At 38.9% G+C, this 20771-nt stretch overlaps 1 protein-coding gene across 1 annotated transcript in view; it reads left to right on the top strand.

Annotated features, from left to right (window-relative positions):
- Rnf13 (ring finger protein 13) overlaps positions 1-20771 on the top strand; it is a 72832-nt gene that overhangs the window by 34678 nt on the left and 17383 nt on the right. Inside the window, exons 5-7 of the mRNA XM_038347002.1 lie at positions 7260-7347; positions 12356-12446; positions 16974-17079. Of these exons, the coding sequence (XP_038202930.1) occupies positions 7260-7347; positions 12356-12446; positions 16974-17079 (285 nt within the window). The remainder of the gene's footprint in view (positions 1-7259; positions 7348-12355; positions 12447-16973; positions 17080-20771) is intronic.

The following is a 20771-nucleotide window of genomic DNA, read 5'->3' as shown; positions in this document are numbered from 1 at the left end:
GTGTGTTGGTAAAGAGATACTGATTAGGCTAGCTTTTTGTTCACATCAATGAAATAGGCCTGAGCAGTTGCAAATTCAAAAATGTTTTTAATCTTTAATTTAGTATCAATTATTATCTCCCAATATTTAAAGTTTTTTGGCCTATGAGCCACATTCTGATGGTATTGGGACATAGCATATGATTTTCACTTTCTAAAGTTGAAAGTACCCCAGCATCTCTTTTCTGGCTTTCTCAAAATGAATAAATAGGGCTGGAGAGATGGCTCAGAGGTTAAGAACACTGGCTGTTCTTCCAGAGGTCCTGATTTCAATTTCCAGCAACCACATAATGGCTCCTAACCATCTGTAATAAGATCTGGTGCCCTCTTCTGGCACAGAGGTATATTGTATATGTAATAAATAAATCTTTAAAAAAATGAATAAATAGCTTTCAGTACAGCAAAGAAGCTTCACAGACTTACCGAAAACATGTTCTAGAGAAATAAATTCTTTTTATCTCTGGCCTTTCAAACCATGCATAGTGGGGATGCCACTTAGCAGCAGACCGAGTCCCACCCAAATCATGATCTCAAGTAAGGGACTGTGTGTCAGACAGCCTTTCTTGGGGCTTTCATACACTTTTAATTTTAGGGTTTTTTTTTTTTTTTTTTTTTTGGTTTTTCCATACAGGGTTTCCCTGTGTAGCCCTGACTGTCCTAGAACTCACTTTGTAGACCAGGCTGGCCTCAAACTCAGAGGTCCACCTGCCTCTGCCAAGTGCTGGGATTAAAGGCGTGCGACACCACCTGCCATTTTTTTTTCTTTTTCTTTTCACTTCTTTCTTTCTTCCTTCCTTCCTTCCTTCCTTCCTTCCTTCCTTCCTTCCTTCCTTCCTTTCTAGAAGAGTACTTCTTCTTAAGTTTAGTTCTTCCTTTCTCTTCTGCAGAAGAGAGTGTGTGGGTGGAAGGAGTCATGATGATTTAGCAGTCTGCCCGCAGTAAGGGCTGAGGCAAGCAGGCTGACATTTAACACTTACTGAAGAGGGCAGGCCTGCTTGTTCACTACAACCCGTGACTAACTGAGTTCAGGGCACGTTTGGTGCCCTTTACTTGACAAAGCTTGGAAACTTCAACATATGTGAGAAATATTTTTGTCTACAATGACTGTGCTCTTTTTTAAGAGATTCTTTTCTACCCGTTATGCTTTTATGGTTTTTGCAGGTTTATAATATAGATGTGTATACATGCTTGCTTATTTGCCTCTTGATAGAGTAACAAAAATTATATTTAGCTCTGTGTATAGCTATTCGAGGAGATTGGGACTGATAGGAAAGATAAAAATGTGGATTATGTTTTTGAAGTTCATTTTGAAAATTATAGTGAGTTTTATTCAAAACACTGAGTTAATAAATGAATTTATTTGCTGAAAATCTTTAAATATTTGCCTCTAGTTTGACTGATGTAATCTTTCACCTAGTAAACCTTGGTGCCTCTCAAATTCAACATGTTCAAAGCCAGTTCTAGTTCCCTTTATCAAGTCAGGCTAAGTTTTTGTGACTTTTGGTCAAAGACATCTTCCAGGTTCCCAAGGACAAAAATATAGTTATGAAGAAAAATTATATCATTGCCACCATCGTACTTTGTTAAATCCAGCCATAGCTGGTTGCTCTGACACCCCATTTATCCTTTTTCAAGTGTCAGCTTGGAATTCACAAGAGGAAATTCCAAGCTTGCTATTCTGAACGGCCTTCAAGGGCTCCATAACCTGCTTCTCCTTTTCTTATTTCTTCTCACCTCTGAGTCTATATCAGTAATAATCAAATGAATTGCCATGCACTAATCATAACAAGAACACATTTCCTGTGTGCTGGAAGCTGTCTGGGTACTGGTTTAAGAGCTTTGTGTATATTAACTTGTTAACTCCTGAGAACAACCTTCTCAGTTGAGTGTATTATATTAATTGGTATGGAAGTTACTTGTCTAAATTAATACATCTTGTAATACTAAGAGAAGCTTTCAAAGCTAGGTTATGTAGTTGTTATGAGATTCTGCTCTTGGGTCTTCTGCTTTCCAGAGGCACCTTTCTTTTCAAGTAGCTCTTTCTGTTTCTAATTTTGTTTTTAGCATGCTATTGGCTTGTTATTGCTGTCTTCTCTGCAAGAAAAATCTATTCTTTTTCTACCATGAAATCAAATTTTCACTTTTGTAGAGATTCAGCCATATGTATTTCATGCCATAGTATTTTCTTCTCTTGGGTTTCCATTTAATTTACCTCAGTATTTTAACACAGTTTTTCTTGGCACACAGTGTTTATTTAATAAGTTTGGCTTTTCCTGTAGGATCCTAATATTAGTGTATCCAAATCTTTCTCACTTCTGTTTCCTTTTACAGCCTTGGTGGGATGCTAAGTGCTGGTAATGGTCCTGTTCCATCGGCAAATCTCATTGTGTTGTTTAGCTTTCCTTCACTGTTGCCTAAGATGCCTATCTGAGATAGGCAGTCTGTGAAGAGAAAATGCATTTTCAGCCATAGTTTCCAAGGATTCTGCCCATGATTCCTTGACTTTGTTACTTCTGGCAGGGAGCATGTGTTAGAACAATCTGCCGACTTGACAGTGGACAGGAAGCAGAGAGAGCCTGAGGAATAGACTGGTATCTACAGTCCTCCCAAAAGCAGCCCCCCGTCACCTAAAACATCCCATTGAGTTTCCACCATCTTCTAATAATGCCAAACTAAGGACTTAGCCTTGAACATGGGCCTTTGGGATACTATATATCCAAACTATAGCTCCAAGCTGCTCTCTAACCTAACAAAATGTTCTTCCATCTCAGCTCTGCCCCAATGTGACTTACTGTGGGGTCTATCTTACCTCACTTCTAAAATGTAGAAAAGAATATCTAGATTTAGGACCATGCTGAACATTGGAGATAATGACACAAATGTCTAGCAAGTCCTTTTGTTCTTACATGTCATGTTCTAAGTGATGTTAATAGCTTCCTGCTTCTAATGCCCATGAGTTCTTCATTCATGGTCATCTTAAGAGCACAGTCACTTCTTTCTTCCTATAAGCTATGATCAATTTGTTCAGACTGAAAAAAGATGAACCATTGTTTCATTTCCAGGATTTCTTTTACACCCTGTTTCATTGGTGACACTATCATTAGCAGTGTGTTATCTTTTGACATGTTGCCTGTTTATAATAACAAACCAGCAGTCCCTTGTTCCCTTGCAACTCTTTGTTAGACGCCACCTGGTCTACATAATGCAGTGTCCTCTGGTTTGTTGACTAGATAGATGAGGAGTGTTCAGTATATACACTGCAATTTGAGCTAATAGCTCTGACCAGTCCCTTAAAAGGTAGATTGGTAATACAGTTCGGTCGGTTTTTTTCTTGCAATTTTAGTTTTGATGTCTGTTTGCATTCAGGTTTTTGTTTACCATGTGTGATTTTTATTCATGAATCTTTTCATCCTTTGCTTCCATCTGACACCATGTGTTTGAGGTTGCATTTTATGAATGTAAAACCATGAACATAATTACTAAATGATTTAGGTTTTATTTCTGTCTCATGTGTTCTTAAAAATACCAGCTGCTGCTTAGTTGAAATGTAATTTGATTTGACTGACACTTGAGATTTATAGTTTCTCAACATGAATATGTTTCCTTGTTTGTTTTCATAAGCATTTTGGTTCGTATGTTAATGTGTCTCTTGATTTCACTTTTCTTCTCCATCAGTAAAGCAACAAAAGGAAACCTTGGGAGGAATTGTTAAATTTTGAAAACATTTTTTTTAGAGTTCACACTTAAGCTCACAGAATTGTTTCTCATTTTGTTAGTTTTACATGTTCTATTTTAGGAGCTTTCATTTTGTTCACATAAACAACTTTTGATAGTAATATAATGTTGCATTTTATTTGTGGAAACAGTTGCACGCTAGATATGTGAAGTAAATATTTCTCCTCAATTGCTTAATAAAGTCTTAAAAACTTAATGGCTGTTCTATTTCTGTGTACACCTAGCATGCCGTTGTTAATGCATTCATTCATGTCGCTGTGTTGTAGTAACTTGAGGGTGAGGGTTTGGAGAGATGGCTGACGCAGCAGGTAACCTTACCTGCGAGCCTGGCACCCTGAGTTCCATCCCCTGATTCCATGGAAAGGTGGGAGAGAACTACTCCTGAGAGTTGTCCTCTGACCTCACAGGTGTACTATGGCACGTTGTGCACCCATGTTCACACGCACCACAAGTATCATCACCACTACCACCAACATCACTACCGACAACAACAAGTAAATCTCAAAAATAATATTGGAATGAGAAAGCGTCTTACAAAACTGATGATACTTTGGCTCTTCTCACCAGAAAACTTCTTAGGTAGATAGCGTCTAAATATTTAAATAGCCTTTGATAGCCTGTTTTGGAATTGGGATGATACATGTGCCTTGGTTTAAGATGAATAGAACATTAGTACTTAAGAAGTAAATAGATTGATTAAGTACTCTAACCTAAGAACGACTGGTGTGGGGGGAGAAGGTGCATAGATGGGACTTGAGGAACAGGGCACTTGGTAGTTAGTGTGGACTTTAGGACGTTCAAAGACAGTCTGCTGGAGACATGGTAAACAGCAGGACTGAGGCCTCCATAGGGGAACAGTGCTTCTGATCTTTCTTTATTGCTATTGTGCATGGCATTCAGTGTCTCATTTGCTCTTATTGTGGCTTCCGTGGTGGCTTTGTCAGCCCTAATATGCTATCAGAGAAGTAAAGTTAGCTTTAAAAATTTAAACCTTGTATTTTAGATCAGCAGGAAATGGCTTTTGATATTGATTTAATCTTTTGTTTCTTAAAGTGTGTCTGTGGTAAAAGGTGCTTCTTGATGTAAAAAGAAACACTTCTTGGTTACTTGGCTAGCTTTTAGGGGAAGAATTAAAATGGTCTCTGAAGTGTCAGAAAAACTAACAGGAACACCACCTACGCATGCTTTTATTTAAATAAAACTATAGAAGTCTGTATTATCATGACAATATAATGAATGAGTGATAAGTTAACATGTAGCGAGAGGCAGAAATTGCGGTGCTTCTCCGGAAGGTTCCAGACAGCAGCAGCTTCTTTGAGGAAGAGGCCCATGTGCTTTCTTAGTAACTATAAGTTAGACAATGAAATTAGGTGGTAATAAAAATCCACCCAAAAATAAGATACTGCACTTGTGTGTAAAAATGTAAAACTTTGCCGGGCGGTGGAGGCGCACGCCTTTAATCCCAGCACTCGGGAGGCAGAGGCAGGCGGATCTCTGTGAGTTCGAGACCAGCCTGGTCTACAAGAGCTAGTTCCAGGACAGGCTCCAAAGCCACAGAGAAACCCTGTCTCGAAAAACCAAAAAAAAAAAAAAAAAAAAAAAAAAAAAAAAAAAAAAAAAGTAAAACTTTTGTTTCTTTTTTGTTTTGTTTTGAGACAGAGTTTCTCTGTGTAGCAACCCTGACTGACTGGCCTTGAACTCACAGAGATCCGCCTACCTCTGCCTCCCCAATTGCTGGGATTAAAGGTGTGTGCTCCACCACCACACAGCAAGCTATTTCTTTTAATTAGTTATTCGGAAAATCTTTCTGCCCAATTTTACTATTTATGTGAACTTTTAATCCAAATGAATGCTTTATTTACTTCATTCAGTGACATTTATTTAATGATGTTCTACTTTGTATTAGGCTATTTTATAGATAATGGGGCCATAAATATGAACAGAGTATTACTGGCTGAAAACACTCATATCTCTCAATTTTTCAAAAATGAGATGACAAAATTATTCAGACTTACCCACACTTACACTGGGTAGTTTTTGAGAGGTCATGGATAGCTCGAAGAGACTTGGCTGTGCAAAGCCGACCTGCCATACACACATAGCCTCATTGTGATTCACCCATTTGTCAGTCAGAGAATCAGTAATGGGACATTGCTTTGACTCCTGAGAACTCAACCCAAGGCTTTCCTTGATGCTTTGGAACTTGATATAGGTTTTATTTCCATTAATTACAGCAGTTTTCAGTATTTTTAGTTCTGCTAACCAAATAAAACTAATATTAGACCTGGAAATTAAAACAAATTATTTAGAAATTATTTACAAATTATAGAAAGCATTAATTATAAGGTGATGGATTTCAAGAGATTCTTTCCATATTAAATATTTAATATATAAAATTTTTGTAGTTTTTAAAAGTAATTTATGTGTTTAAACATTCAAAATATATAAAATATATGTAAATATATAGCATATTTATCATGCATATATTTTTCTACCTAATAGGATGGTTGGACAATTTTCAAATCTTTCATGTTGCAAACTTTTGCCACACAACTAGCTGAATCCTCGTGGTCATCAGTTGCTATTTTAGAGGTTTGAGAAAATATTAAGTAGCTCTCTAGTTTTGGAGGTTATCTGGCTGGAGGTTATTTTTAATTTTTGAAAGAAATTTTATGTACCGTTGTTGAGCAAGTTGATTTAAGTTACTTTCATATGCCACATTTCTATGTTTAAAGCATGGTTTTAAGCATTTAAAAATACTATTTTTACATATGAGGAAATTTAGGAAACTGAGAATTAAAAAAGAAAGTTAACTGGGTAGATAGATGACTTAAAAGATACATCCCTGTCCCTGCACTGTGAAGACTGATCTCAAGCACCATGCAAATTAAATATTGGGTAGGTGTAGCAGCCAAGGAGAAGACAGAAAATACTCAGAACAAGCTAACCACCTAGACTAATTAGATCTGTGAGCTCTGGGTTTAAAAAGAGACCTTGCTTCCGAAAGTAAACAGTGATTAAGGAAGACAACGATGTCAACCTCTGGTATCCAACGGTAGTCACAAACAGCTATACCTATGTACATGTATGTACATGTATGTGAACAAGCATACTATATTCACCCCCTCAGATACAGAGAAAGTACTCAGCCTGAGTCTATACCACTAGTAAGTATCGTGATGGGATTTGAATGCCTGGGACCTAGTGATTACTAAGCCTGCTCATAGCAAGTTTCTCTTTTGGAAACAGACTCCTTATTGCTTTGCATCCTCTTAACACTTGTGCCATATCTCCAACCTTTATTTGCTGTGGATTCTCCTAATGCCCTGAATGAATTAGGAAAGTATCCAAAGAACTCTTCAGTGGTCCCTTATAGACATCCACGTGTTTCAAGAACATCTGTGCTTTATTCCCACAGAGGCACAAGATCGGTTTCTAGACTTGTAGCCATTTTTCCTCAACTTATGACTGTTTTCTCGTCTGCAGGTTTTAAATGCACAGAGAGCAGGATACAAAGCAGCCATAGTTCACAATGTAGACTCTGATGACCTGATTAGCATGGGATCCAACGACAGTAAGTACAGGTATCACTTTTCTTGTCTCCTGATTGACAGATCATTTGAAATTAAAGTTAACAGAGTTTCTTCTTTCATTTTCTGTTCAAACAGTAAAGTTTCTTTTTATTATCAGATAATTCCCAGTTGTTAGCCTTCATGGGATTGCTGTGGGGTATTCACCAGAGAAGACTGCACAGGCTTGGGTTTAAGCCAGTAGGAAGTCTTTATTAGCCAGCTAGCGACTATACTGGATGTTCAGATCCCAGGGTAGCCCTGGGTCTTCCTCAGGATGAGCTTTTAAGCATGTAACCATGTTCCGGGCTGACATATTTCAGTTAGCGAGAACAGGTAGTCAGAAGCAGAGCTACAGAAGCTAACAAGCACAGTTAGAGGCTTTCCCAGAACCATGGACTTTGATGGATTAGGTGTTTGTTTAGTTTTGGCAGGGAATGCTGTCTATGTGCTTAGTTTTACACCCTGAATGACACTTCCATCTTGGAGTCATTTGTGCTAAAGTTTCTAGGCTAACGAAGGTCTGGGGCCATGTTAGAGGATAATTTTAATTCCCAGCTGAAGTAGAATTGACTTCTTTTTCTGAACAGGGAAGGGCTTTGTTTTGTTTTTTGTTTAGCTTATGTATTTATTTACTGATTTGTAGATATTTTCTTTAAAAAAGAATTCAAAGGCCATAAACAGTGATTTCATTACTTGTTAAGAATGCCATGAAAGGGCTGTGGGACACACACACACACACACACACACACACACACACACACGAAATGTAATAAAAATTAAGGAATGCTGTATAAGCATTTTTTGTAATTATTTAGATATATACAGCATTACATTCTAAGATGTATATAGTATCTACTATATTCTGGTAAAATTTCAAAGCCTTGTATATTATTTTCTTTCATATGTTTTGGGCATGTACATGCTTCGGTGTGTATATGTGTGTGTGTGTGTTAGCCCAGCAGTCCAATATCAGGTATCTTTTCCTATTGCTCCTCACTGTATTTTACCTTATAGATATGGTGTTTTGCTGCACATGTGTCTGTGTACCACGTGTGTTCTGTGTCCAAAGAGGCCTAGAAGAGGGCATTGGATCCCCAAGAACTGGAGTATAAACAGTTTTGAGCTGTCATGTGGGTGCTAGATCCTCAAGAACTGGAGTGTAAACAGTTTTGAGCTGTCATGTGGGTGCTAGATCCTCAAGAACTGGAGTGTAAACAGTTTTGAGCTGTCATGTGGGTGCTAGGAATAGAATATGGGTCCTGTGGAAGATCAGGAAAGTAGTCTTGATTGCTGGGCCATCTCTCCAGCCCTTTCACCTTATTTCTTTGAGATTTTCCACTGAACCCAGAACCTAGGTGCTGCCCAGCAAGCCCCAGGGATCCTCCTGTTCCTGTCTTCTACTGGAGAAACTACAGTACTGGATTAGGCTTTTTATATAGGTGTTGGACACCCAGACTTAGATCTCCCTAAATAGAGCAAGCCCTTATCCATGGAACCATTTTACCAGTCCCCGTGTGGATGGATGGCTGCATGGCTGCATGACTGCCTGGCTGCATGGCTGCATGGATTTATGCCTGCTTGCCTACCTGCCTTCTGCCCTCCCCTCTTCCTCCTCCTCTTATTATTTTTTTGAGACAGGGTCTCTCTGTATGTCTTCCTGGCTGTCCTGGAACTCACTGTATAGACCGGCCTAGAGCTCCCAGAAATCTGCCTGTATCTGCCTCCCAGGTACTGGGATTAAAGGCGTGCACCACTATGCCCAGCCTCCCATATACTTTCTTGTATCAGTTGGTCTTTTACATCATGTGGATACATTCATAATTTATTTGAAATGAGAATATTTTCTTATTCTGAATATTAGTTCACAGGGAAAATGAGCCAACCTTAAGGAGCTAAAAAGAACTTCTCAATGATTTTTTTTTTCTTGAGATATGGTACTATGTAGCCATAGTGAACTCTTATGGATCTACACCCACCTGTCTCTGCCTTCAGGGTGATGTGATTAGAGGTGTGCTCATCTACCAGTGAGTTCTTTAAAAGCTGTATCCTTCACTTAATATGTGACTGTTAAAGTTCTGGCGGTAAAGATGTCCTGGCTTGTTGGGAATCAGACTGTACCTGAAGCTGGGGTGCAGTGGGGATGTAGCAATCCTGCTCCCCTCCTAGAGAGAGCGTTACAGCTGAGCTCTGTCCAGTTTGCCCTACGGGAACATCCTAGCAGAGCTCTCTGTTTCTTCTTCTGCGCCCACCCAAGATTACTTCTGTTTTACTCTGCTCAAGGGAAACCCCTGTAAGAATGTAGCCATCCTCCTGCTCCGGCCATAGGGGATGCCTCAGCAAAGGTTCTTCTGCTTCAAGCTGATGGAAAACTCTTTTAAGAAACATTTGTTTGTGAAGGAGGAGTCCTTGAGAGTGGCTACCCCTGCCAGGGTGGGAACGGACACTTCGAAGGGGCACAGTTTTCCCCAGGGAGATTTTTCTGCTCAGGGATTGGCTGGTTTAGGTGGTAAGGGGCAGTGTTGGCTCTGGTTTCAGGGCCAAACTGTGTTTCTTTCACTGTCCCTTTTTAGCCCTTTGGTTCTAATTTCAGGACTAAAGCATATTTCTTTCACAGACTTTGGTTCTAGGACGAAGTGTGTTTCTTTGGCTCTGGTTTCAGAGTCAGGGTGTGTTTCTTTGATTTTGGCTTTAGGGCTAAAGTGTTTCTTCACTGGCTCTGGTTTCAGGGCCAGGGTGGGTTCCGTCCACTAACTTAGGTTTCAGGGGCAGGGTGGTTTTGTCTTGCCCTTTTCCCCTACACAATGTAGTTTACACAATTCAGGGCTATCATGTATTTTTTTTTACTAAAAAATTTTAAGAACTTTATACATGAATTCTGTTTACATCATTTCTGTCCCTCCCTCTCTTCTCTCCAGTCTCTCTTATGTTCCCCTCTCCCTCTTAAATTCATTATTTTCTCTCATCTAATTATTATTGTTTCACACACACACACACACACACACACACACACACACCCTGCTGAGTCTATATAGTGTTGTTTGTATGTACATGTGTTTAGGGCTGACCACTTGGGATTGAACAGCCTATTGACCTCATGCTGAAGAAAATGTATTCTCTCTCTTCTCTCTCTCTCTCTCTCTCTCTCTCTCTCTCTCTCTCTCTCTCTCTCTCTTCTCTCTCTCTCTCTCTTTATGTCACTCTCGCTAGCCATTGATTTCCTACAGCCCCTCATGTAGAGGTGGAACCTTGTGATCTTTTCTGATCAATGCTGACATGTCAGCTGCTGTTGTCATTGTTCAGGTCTTGTTTGGACAACCCTATTTCTTGGGTACAGTTTTCTTGTCTTGTCTAGAAGATATTATCTTGCATCAGGCATCCTGGTCCCCTGCCTTTTAGAATCTTTCTGCTCTTTCCTACTCAATTGTTTTGTACCTTAGGCATAGGGTTGTGTTGTAGATGTATCAGTTGAGATTTGGCATTCCAGTCGCTTGTGCTCTGTGTTTTGACCATTGTGGATCCCTATAGCGGTCTCCATCTGCTGCGAAGAGAAGCTTCTTTGATGGGGTGAGAGCTTCACTTACCTGTGGGTGTAGGGATAAGTATTTGAATGCAGTTAGGATTATGCTGCTTTAGGAAAGTTGCTGTAGTAGGTTCTCCACCAGAGTCCATCTCCCCACCAGCCATGGATGGTGTTGGGTTTGCAGTATGAGGCCCGAAGTCTGTCCTATCGAGCAGACTTTAAGTCCAGTTAGAGAGCTCTCGGTTATCCCCCGGATGCATGTGCCATTGTTGCACCACGGCTGTGCAAAAGACTGTAGATTTGACTTTTTCTTTTCCCTCTTTAAAATTCCCTCTTTAAGTTTTAAAATCTCAGTTGATACATCCTAACTCAGGTAATATATGTGATTTGTATACATTATTGGGAAAATAAAAGAAGGCTTTCTTTAACTAGAATCCTAATTCAAACTCAAGCTTTTAATGTGAGGACTGTTCTGTATCTTTCTTGACCTCATAGGTCAGTAGATGTCATTACAGTTATAACTCAATGGCTTCAAGTCAAGTCCCTCTCACACTTTATCACAGTATCTTCATGAAAGAATAAAATCTCTTACAAAGGGAATGTAATTCTAAGCTTTGTCAAATAAAATTTAGGGCTGGTGATGGGGCTCGTCAGCCTGAGCAATCTGCGCTCCACCATCAGAGAAGTTCTTGTGGGAGATAGAACAAATACAGAGACCCACAGTCAGATATTATGCAAAGATTCAGAGACCCTTAGAACGCTCAGCCCTAAATGGGCTAGCTCCATCAAATCTCTCCCCTAAAGAAGATTGTTTTTATTTTGTTTCCGATTATTTTATTTCCAAACCTGAGTAGCAGATAATTTTAAAAACAAAAATCTTTTTTTTTCTTTTTGTGTGACATTTGATTTTGGCTTTAAATACAGAGGTCAGAATCAAGTTTCTGGGAAAAGCAGCCAGAAGCTAGCTCTGCTGTAACCCTAGGAGGAAGTTGGAACTCCCTTAGCTCTTTGCCAGTTAGTCCTGTCACCATTTCCCGCTTGAGAGCCAGGGTCATGGTGCAGTCTCTTAGATTTCTTTAAAATGGTTTTACATCGGTGGCTTGTCTCTGTCTTGGAGTTGGGTATGTAAAGTAAAAATTTTCCTCTTTACTTAGGAGTTAGGTAATTTGTGGGAAGGAAGGCTGAAATATTACCATCTTCTTTGTTCTTTGATAGTTAAAGTTTTATGTCTAGGAGAGTAAGTAAAATGGAAATATTAAAGATTAAAACTTATGTCTCGGCCTTGTCAGACATGGAGAGAACTGAGTGAGTGTGTGTGAGAGCAGCATCGCCCTTGTCGTGCCGTGCCGTGTGAGTATAAATCTGCAGTCTGGCGGTCAGGTAGTAGGCTGTGGACTCTGAATGTGATTGCTTCCAATTGCATTCGCTGCTGTTAGAGAGAACCTTAAATGCTAGCTTTTTACAAATAAATTTACTGTTCTTTTACACAGTTGAAACATTAAAGAAAATTGACATTCCATCTGTCTTCATTGGTGAATCATCAGCTAATTCCCTGAAAGATGAATTCACATATGAAAAAGGGTAAGTAATGAATATCAGAAATATCATGTAACTTCACATTGTTCCTTATATTAGACTAGAATTATATAATTCTAGTTACATTGATATTTATTTATTTAGAGATAAGTTCTTACTATATAGCCCTGGCTGGCCTGGAAAAGATTGTTTTATAATGTGCTAAATTATAGATTGTGCTAAATTGTCTCTTCTTAATACAAATCACTGTATTGTAAGCAATTGTTTCTTTTATATTTGATTATGTATTAAAAATATGTTCATGCTACAGAGATTTGCTAATGTGGCTAAACATAAGTTTTCCATTTATGGCTTCTTTTCAAGTTTCTGATGAGGTATTTTATTGGTTACAATTATTGGTAGACTTTACTCTGTCATTACATTTTCTAAGGAGAGTTTAATCTACATAAATGAAAGCTTATTTTATATGGTGATGTTAATCTGTGATTGCCAAAATTATTTTATGGCTGATAATAATTTTTCTATTACATATGTGAATGGCTTCGCCTTTCCTTTCTAATTTTTCTACTTGAGTTGCTTTCTGTCATCTAAATGCACTGACAGCACCTTTAACACACGGTAATCAGTAGATAGTGGGTATCTTTACCTTGTTCATTAATAAGATAGTTTGTTTCAAAATAGGAGTCTAACTTTTAATCATATTAAGAATAAATATCACTTTATCTTTTTAAACACTGTCTAATTAATTTAACCACTGTGAAAAATAATAGCACGTAGGGGCACTGGAGAAATGGCTCAGAAATTAAGGGGGTATAGTGTTCTTGTGGAGAACCTGAGTTCAGTTTCCAGCATGTACATCTGTATCCAACATTTGAGCTCATCACAGGTTGTTTCTTTGATAATTGGATGGATAGAAGACTCTGGTGTGTGGTTCTGAAAGCTCTGTACTTTCTTGGCTGGTGTCAGAAAGAGAAGAGGCAAGGCTGTGTGTGTATCAGCGGGGAGCCTGGGAAATTAGCAATTTGTTTTCATATGTAGGCCTTGACATTACGTTTGAAATTAACCTGAAAATACAAACATAGAATAAACCTTATTTCCTCCATTGCACATTTCTCTGCTTCAAAGATCAATATTAGCTGCAAAACCTATGGTGTTTTCAGTATTTAGGCATGGCCATGGAATGTGATGTGGTAAGAAATTACTAAAATTGCTTAAGTACCTCTTTGTTGTTCTTGTTCCCCAAATTGAGATTAATCTGGGGTGAATCTGTAGGTGCACCTGCAATAGATACAAAACAGGAAACAGTTCTCAGCCATAGGTAGTCACTGTCACCACCTCTACCGTTAGCAGTCTGGTTAGGAAAGGGCAGTATTTTGAAAGTGTATTGATTTCATGTCTTAGTTAGGTATCTCTGTGATAAAACACCATGACCAAAAGCAGTTTATGTAGGAAATGGTTTATTTCGTTTACATTCCCAGGTAACAGTCCCACACTGTGGGAGTCATGGCAAGAACCTGGAAGCAGGAACTGAAGCGGAGGCCATAAAAGATCAGTGTTTACTGGCTTGCTCCTAATGACTTCCTCAGCCTCTTCTCTTTTAAACCTGAGCTTGAGGGGGGGGTGGCACCACCAACAATAGGCTGAGCCCTCCCATATCAATCACTAGTTTTGAAAATGTCCCACAGGCTTGCCTATGACCAATCTTAGAGATTTTCTGGACTGTGTTTCTCTCTTCTCAGATAACTCTAACTTTTATGAAGTTGACAATAAACTAACCAGGACAACCTGTAATTCAAGATGTGTAAAATGATCAATTTCAGACTATTTATTCTTCTCATAAGAATGTCTTGACCATAGCTAAAGTGATTTGAATGTGGCAGGCTAGCATGAATAGGACATGTAGAATTTTAGGTTTAGAATCCAGACCACTGAATCCCAGCAGTGCCTCTGGGAATGTCTGTAGTGAATTCCAGACCTTGTTTATTCTAACATGTGTTAATTTTACTTTATTGGAACTTCCTGATGTGCTTTTTTTATAGCTTGTTTCTTCTTGCCTAGCAAGTTATTTCTAGGCAAGTCGTCACGCTAAGTCACAGAACGGTGTTTGTTTTGTCATAGGGGAAATGTTTCTATGTAAGTCATAAACACGAAGAAAAGAGGAACTGGAGTAGAGGAAGTATAAGTGGACTGCTGAAAGATGAAGAAGCTGTCATCCGTTAGTTAGTAGAGAAGTCCAGTGTTTGGACAGCAGCACTGCTAATTGTAGCATGACGGTGGGGATGTGGCAGTGATGTACCAGAAGATGGGTGGCTCACACAAGTGGCACCATTTGGGTAGTGCAGAGGGTTTGTGCCCAGATGAAATTATTTTCTGAAATGGTCTTTTGCTAGAAGAGATGATGAGGCAGGTCCCAAACCTGCTGCTGCTTTCTCTTTTCTACACCAATACTAATATCACATAGGTATTTCAAACAAAGCTACAAAAATGCATGTGAAATAATTTATTATCCTCTATTCTGCTGAAAAGTTACACTGTACTCTTGCAATCCTTGCAAGTTTTTGGAGGGTATTTGCATTATTTGGGAGAAATCCCTGGTATTGTTTATACTTGTTACAGTTAAACTGAATTCCTTAGATGCAAATTTGACAAATGATAGTAGTAAAAACAGTTTGGAAGTCAAAATAATTTTTTTTTTCATGAATACTGTGAATCCTAAAGACCTCTGTTAGTGGGGAAAGAAGCAACTTGGTTTTTTTTTTTTTTTTTTTTTTTTTTTTTTGTATACTGAGTGTCTTTACTTTACCTGAACTGAGTATGTGGCATTATTATTTTTAAAAAAATCACCTAGCAGTGAGTAGTAGGGCAGGATGGCCGACTCTGCTCTGGTCTAGTACCGCAGTCCTTCCGATGGAGAGAACATGCACACTGTTGAGTGTTGTAGGCCCCTCCTTAGCCTAGGGGCCTTGTAAAGCGATGCTTCCATACTGTGTAAAGTGTGGCCACACGTGACATGCACTTCAGTGAACTCAACTCTGACCGTTGTTTGCATCTAGTAGGGTTCTGTCTGTTTAGTAATAGTGAAGTCACAGCACCAACAGCACGGTTGTAACAAAGAGGAGTGAGAGATGGAATACCTCTGGTTCCCATCCCCACAACATACATATTTCTGCAGCAGTTTCAGCCCAACTGTGGTGAACATGGATGTGTACAAGAGATCACTCCTAGAAATTTCTTGAGATGTTTTCATGGCATATCTCACAGATGAATGCAGGGGCACAAGGACTGTGTGTATTTTTTTTTTTTCTCATGGTTTAAGGACTGTGTGTATTGTCCTAGGTAATTTCTCTAGAGCAGTGGTTCTCAACCTGTGGGTTGTGACCCCTTTGGGTTCAAATATCAGATATCCTGCAGATCAGATCGATCTCTACACTATGATTCATAACAGTAGCAAAATTACAGTTATAAAGTATCAATGAAATAATTTTATGACTAGGGGTCACCACAACATAAGCAGCTGTATTGAGGGGTCACAGCATAAGGAAGGTTGAGGATTACTGCTATAGAGTGTTTATTTTTATTTTATACTCATGAGTGTTTGTCAACATATATGTATGTGTACCATGTGCATGTGCAAAGGCCATAAGAGGGCATTTGATCTTTTAGCTGGAGTTAGATTTGGTTATGAGTCGCCCAGTATAGAAACTAGAAATCAAAGCCAGTTTTTCTGCAAGAGAAGCAAGTGCTCTTAAGCACTGAGCTGTCATCTCGCCAGCCCGAGTCTGTAGAGTTTTTATGTTGATGGAAACAATGGGTGAGGTAGAGGTTCTTATTATGCATTACTCAGGTGCTACTTTTTTTCTAAAGGTTCATTTATTATTTTGTTTCTGTCTGTTTTTTTCTTTGAATGTGTATATGCTCACCATGTGTGTGTCTAGTGTCGATGGAGGTCATAAGAAGGTGTTGGGTCCCCTATAGCTGGAGTTATGGATGGATGTGGACCATCACGTGGGTGCTGGGACTCAAAACCAGGTCCTCGCCAACAGCACCAAGTACTCTTAACCATGGAACCATCTCTCTAGGCCTACAATTTATTTTATGCTGATGTTATATATAAAATACAACTTTCGCATAGTTCACTGCATTCAGTAAATAATATTCCTTCAGGGGTTATTGTGAAAAATATGCAAAATAGACTTTAAAAATATAAAAAGTATTTCTTAAACCAGTGGTTTTTTAACCTTCCTAATGCTGTGACCCTTTAATACAGTTCCTCATGTTGTGGTGTCTCTCAACCAGAGAATTGTTTTTGTTGCTACCTCATAGTTGTGGTTTTGCTTCTGTATGAACTGTAATACAAACATCCTTGTTTTCTGATGGTCTTAGATGGCCCCTGTGAAAGGGTTGTCTGGCCCACAGGTTGAGAACATCTGTTTTAAATTATGTAAGTCATATCTTAGAAAATGAGATGTGCAAAGTAGATTTGAATTTAGTGGCTATGTCATTAATCATTTTAAAATAGCATAACTTGATAATTGTTACTAACTCTCAATTATTAATTTTTCTTTCTTCTAGGGGCCATGTAACCTTAGTTCCAGAACTGAGTCTTCCTTTGGAGTACTATCTGATTCCTTTCCTCATCATAGTGGGCATCTGCCTCATCCTGATAGTCATTTTTATGGTAGGTCAGTTAACTCCTAATAATTATGAAAAATACTATGGGTAGATCAAAAAACTATTGACAGATTAAGTAAGAGAAACCTTATAAGTACATATGGAATATGTTTATTTATATAAAGTTCTAGAGAAGGCAAATATAGTGTGAATGAGTGAGAGGAAGAAAGAACGAACGAACAGTAATTGTGTATGAGGCCCTGGGGATGGGTAAAGGATTACTGGAAGGATAGGAGGGAACTCTCCTAGGTAAGAACCATGTTCTGTATCTAGATAGAAATTTGAGGTACACAAATGCATAGCATTTGTTTGAATCTATTAAATTGTATATGCGTACATATTGTATGTGTATACACACAGTACTTGGGGGGCATATACCGATATCTATAGCTTAGCTTGAAATGGATTATAAAAACTAAGGAGGGCTGGAGAGATGCTCAGTGAGAAAGAGCACTTGTTCTTTACAGAAGACTGTGTTCAGTTCCTATCACCTACGTGGTTCACAACCATCTGTAACTCCAGTTCCAGGGGATCTGATACTCTCTTCCAACTTTCTTGGGCACCAGGCATGCATGTGGTGCACACATACATACAGACAAAACACTCATACACTTAAAATGAAATAATAAAAAAAACTATGGAGAAAAAAAGTAAGACGTATGAATTCACATACAGAAATGAAGTATCATTTGTAGAGTCTAGGTAGTGGTATATTGGTATCAGCAAATTCTCCAAGTTCATCTAGAAGTGAATTTGAGAAAATTCATATTAAAATGTAAGAAAAAACATTAGGAGGGCTTAAACTAAAGGGATTATGTATGGTTTCTCTAAGACCATCATAAAAAGTATGGTTGCACTGTTTGTTGAAGAGGCATCTTTTTTTCCCCCAATATTGTTTTTAAAACATTTGTCAAAATCATACAGTTGGTGTTATGTGGGTTTGTATTTAGTCCTCTGTTCCATTGATGTGTTTGTCTGTACCAGTACCATGCTGTCTTTGTTGCTATAGCGTTGTAGTATAACTTGAAATCAGGGATGGTGATGCCTCCAGCATTATTTATTTTGCTCAGGATTTCTTTGGATTTTTATTTTATGTTTTTATATGAATTTTAAGTCTATTTTTTCTCTTTCTGTGAATACTGAGAATGGCGTTAGAATGTTGGTAGGCTCACATTGAGTCTGTAGCTTGCTTTTGGTGGAGTGACCACTTTTCACAATATTGTTTCTCAGTTTCTCTAAGTCCTTTATCTTCACTTTCTTGTGTGCACACACCACATTCCCTGTGCCTTTAGTTCTTATCTCAGCCCCTTCCAGCCTGTGGACTTTAGGCTGGCCTCTTGAACAGTCATGCTAATTTATTTTTTTCTCATAACATTTGAATGTGCTGATTGCTCAACTGCGTCCTCATCCCTTACATTCTTTCTTCTGGTTCTTATTGGGGCTTTCCACTGTGTTTCTTTCTTTCTTAAAAATTTCAACTGTTTCGATTTAGTTTCTGAAATCTAGATTTTTTTTCTGATCTTGTTTATCATATTATGACTTTTCATTCATATTGTTAACTTTTTGGTCTTTCCTGTCTTGCTGATTTTCCTCCCCAGATTCTGGATTGAGTTAATCTGCACGCTTGTGTGGTATTTTAGGTCACTGATCACCTCCACTACTGAACTTCTGACATTTTCAGTCAGCAGTTTCAGTATCTTTCAGTTCAGTGGCTGATGATATAGGATATTTTAATGGAGTCGTGCTGCCTTAATATTTCTTGTATGTACATTATATATTTGTTTGTGTAGATTTCTAGTTTTATTTGGGGATTTTTTTTTATTGAAGGCTCAAACTCCAGTACTACCTAGAGGAGAAAACAATCAGCATCAAACCATGTACGATATAGACATACACTAGCTAAAATGGGTTAAACCCTGCCTACTGGGTCACCAATGATCACGAAACAGTGAATGGGAAAACTAGTTCTGAATGTACAATGAAAAAGTGTTCTAGATAATTTAAAAAATTTATAGGTGAATGAAATGAAGAAGACAGGCAAAGGGGAAAATGGAGGAGAAGCAAGATTAAATAAAAGGGAAAAAGACAAGTGGAAAATCATGGTTCTAGAAGGGAAGAGGAAAGAGCATGAGATTACAAAGAGCCCAAGAGCATCAAGATTTTACAATAATGGCAAAGTTAGATAAAAGAAATAAAATGTAAAAGCTTGGGTGGGCAAGATGACTTAGAGAGTAAGGGTGCATGTTGTAAAACCTGACAATCTGAGTTTGATCCCTGGGACCCATATGGTGGAAGGAGAGAACCAATGTTGTACACACACACACACACACACACACACACACACACACCACTTAAATGACAGATACATGTGAGTTTTTACAACAAGATAAAATGATATTAAAAGTATAGTAGAGAGTGGAAAAGGTGGAAACATGGTAGGAGGAGACAAGATAGGGAAAGGAAAAGATTATTTAACAATGGAAAAAGCACAAACAAAACTTAGAAGAATGTATAATGGGGAATTTAAAAAAAATCAACTTTCACTGCTAAAACTGATGTGAAAAGGAAAGAAATAAAAATAAAAACAGGGGCTGGGGAGATGGTTTGGTCAGCAGAGTGCCTAAGGTTCAAGCATAAGGACCAGTGTCATCTCCAGCATCCAGAAGCTCCTGCCTGCAATCCCAGTGCATCCCTGAGGTCCATCTGCACCTCATGTGTGAGCTCCGGTTCCAGTGTGAGACCCTGACTCAGAAAAATAAGGTAGATGTTGAAGAAGACACCTTTCTACCTCTGACCTCCACACATTCATACATGTGCACCAGGACACACATGTGCATACACATGAGCATGTACATACAGACAAAAAGCATGGTGCAGGGAGGGATGAAGTGTTGGAGTTTTAAAACTTGGAGACTACCAGTTAAGTTCATGAGATATGCGAGTGGGTGGGGAGGCATGCGCAGAGGGCCAGGTGGACTTGCCTCTTGTCAGTCATGTGATTTCTGCTGGTGTTGAGTCTGTTGCTCAAGTGTCCGTTATCCACCAAAAGTGTCTTCACTAATAGAGCTTTCTTTATGTACCGGGGCCTCTGCTGGTCACAGTTAGCTTAGCAGTCTGTGGGCTAGGCAAGTCTTCTCACTCTCTTGAGTTTCCCTAGATTATATCCCAAGAGAGTAGCTAATGTTCTAGCAGGGGCCATCTCTCAGATATGTTAAATGCATAAGAATCAGCCGCAACCTTGAGATGTGTACAGAGGAAGGACCTGTGTTCTTATGTTCACGATCTAAGTGTTAGTCCCCATGCTGGTGGACTTCAGAGTCCTTGGGTTCTGTAGTTATGGATAGCAGATAGGCAACTAAAGAGTCAGCTCCCGTGCCCAGAGCTATCAGACAGTATGGTTATTTCCATCAGTGCACCTCTTTTGGCCAGCTCAGGGCATTCATTCAGCACCCTGAGCCAACCCTCCTGTAGGTTACAATTTCAGCTCATCAACATCTGGCCCTCCCGCTTTTTATAAGTGTCTTCCTGCTTTTTATAAGTCTGTTGCCCAAGGGCTGTGCCATGTTAAATTATAACTCCCTGGCTTGTGGTTGCTCTCTATTTCCAGGCCCCTAATCTTGCTCAGTTTTAAACATAGATTCCCTGTCAAAAGCTCACCCTCTAGTCGTAGTGATAAAATGGGGTTCCTCTCTACTACAC

This window comes from Arvicola amphibius, chromosome 11, assembly GCF_903992535.2.
Source record: "Arvicola amphibius chromosome 11, mArvAmp1.2, whole genome shotgun sequence".
NCBI lineage: Eukaryota > Metazoa > Chordata > Mammalia > Rodentia > Cricetidae > Arvicola > Arvicola amphibius.
Note: the sequence above shows the minus strand (reverse complement) of the source record. Positions and strands in the feature narration are given on the sequence as shown.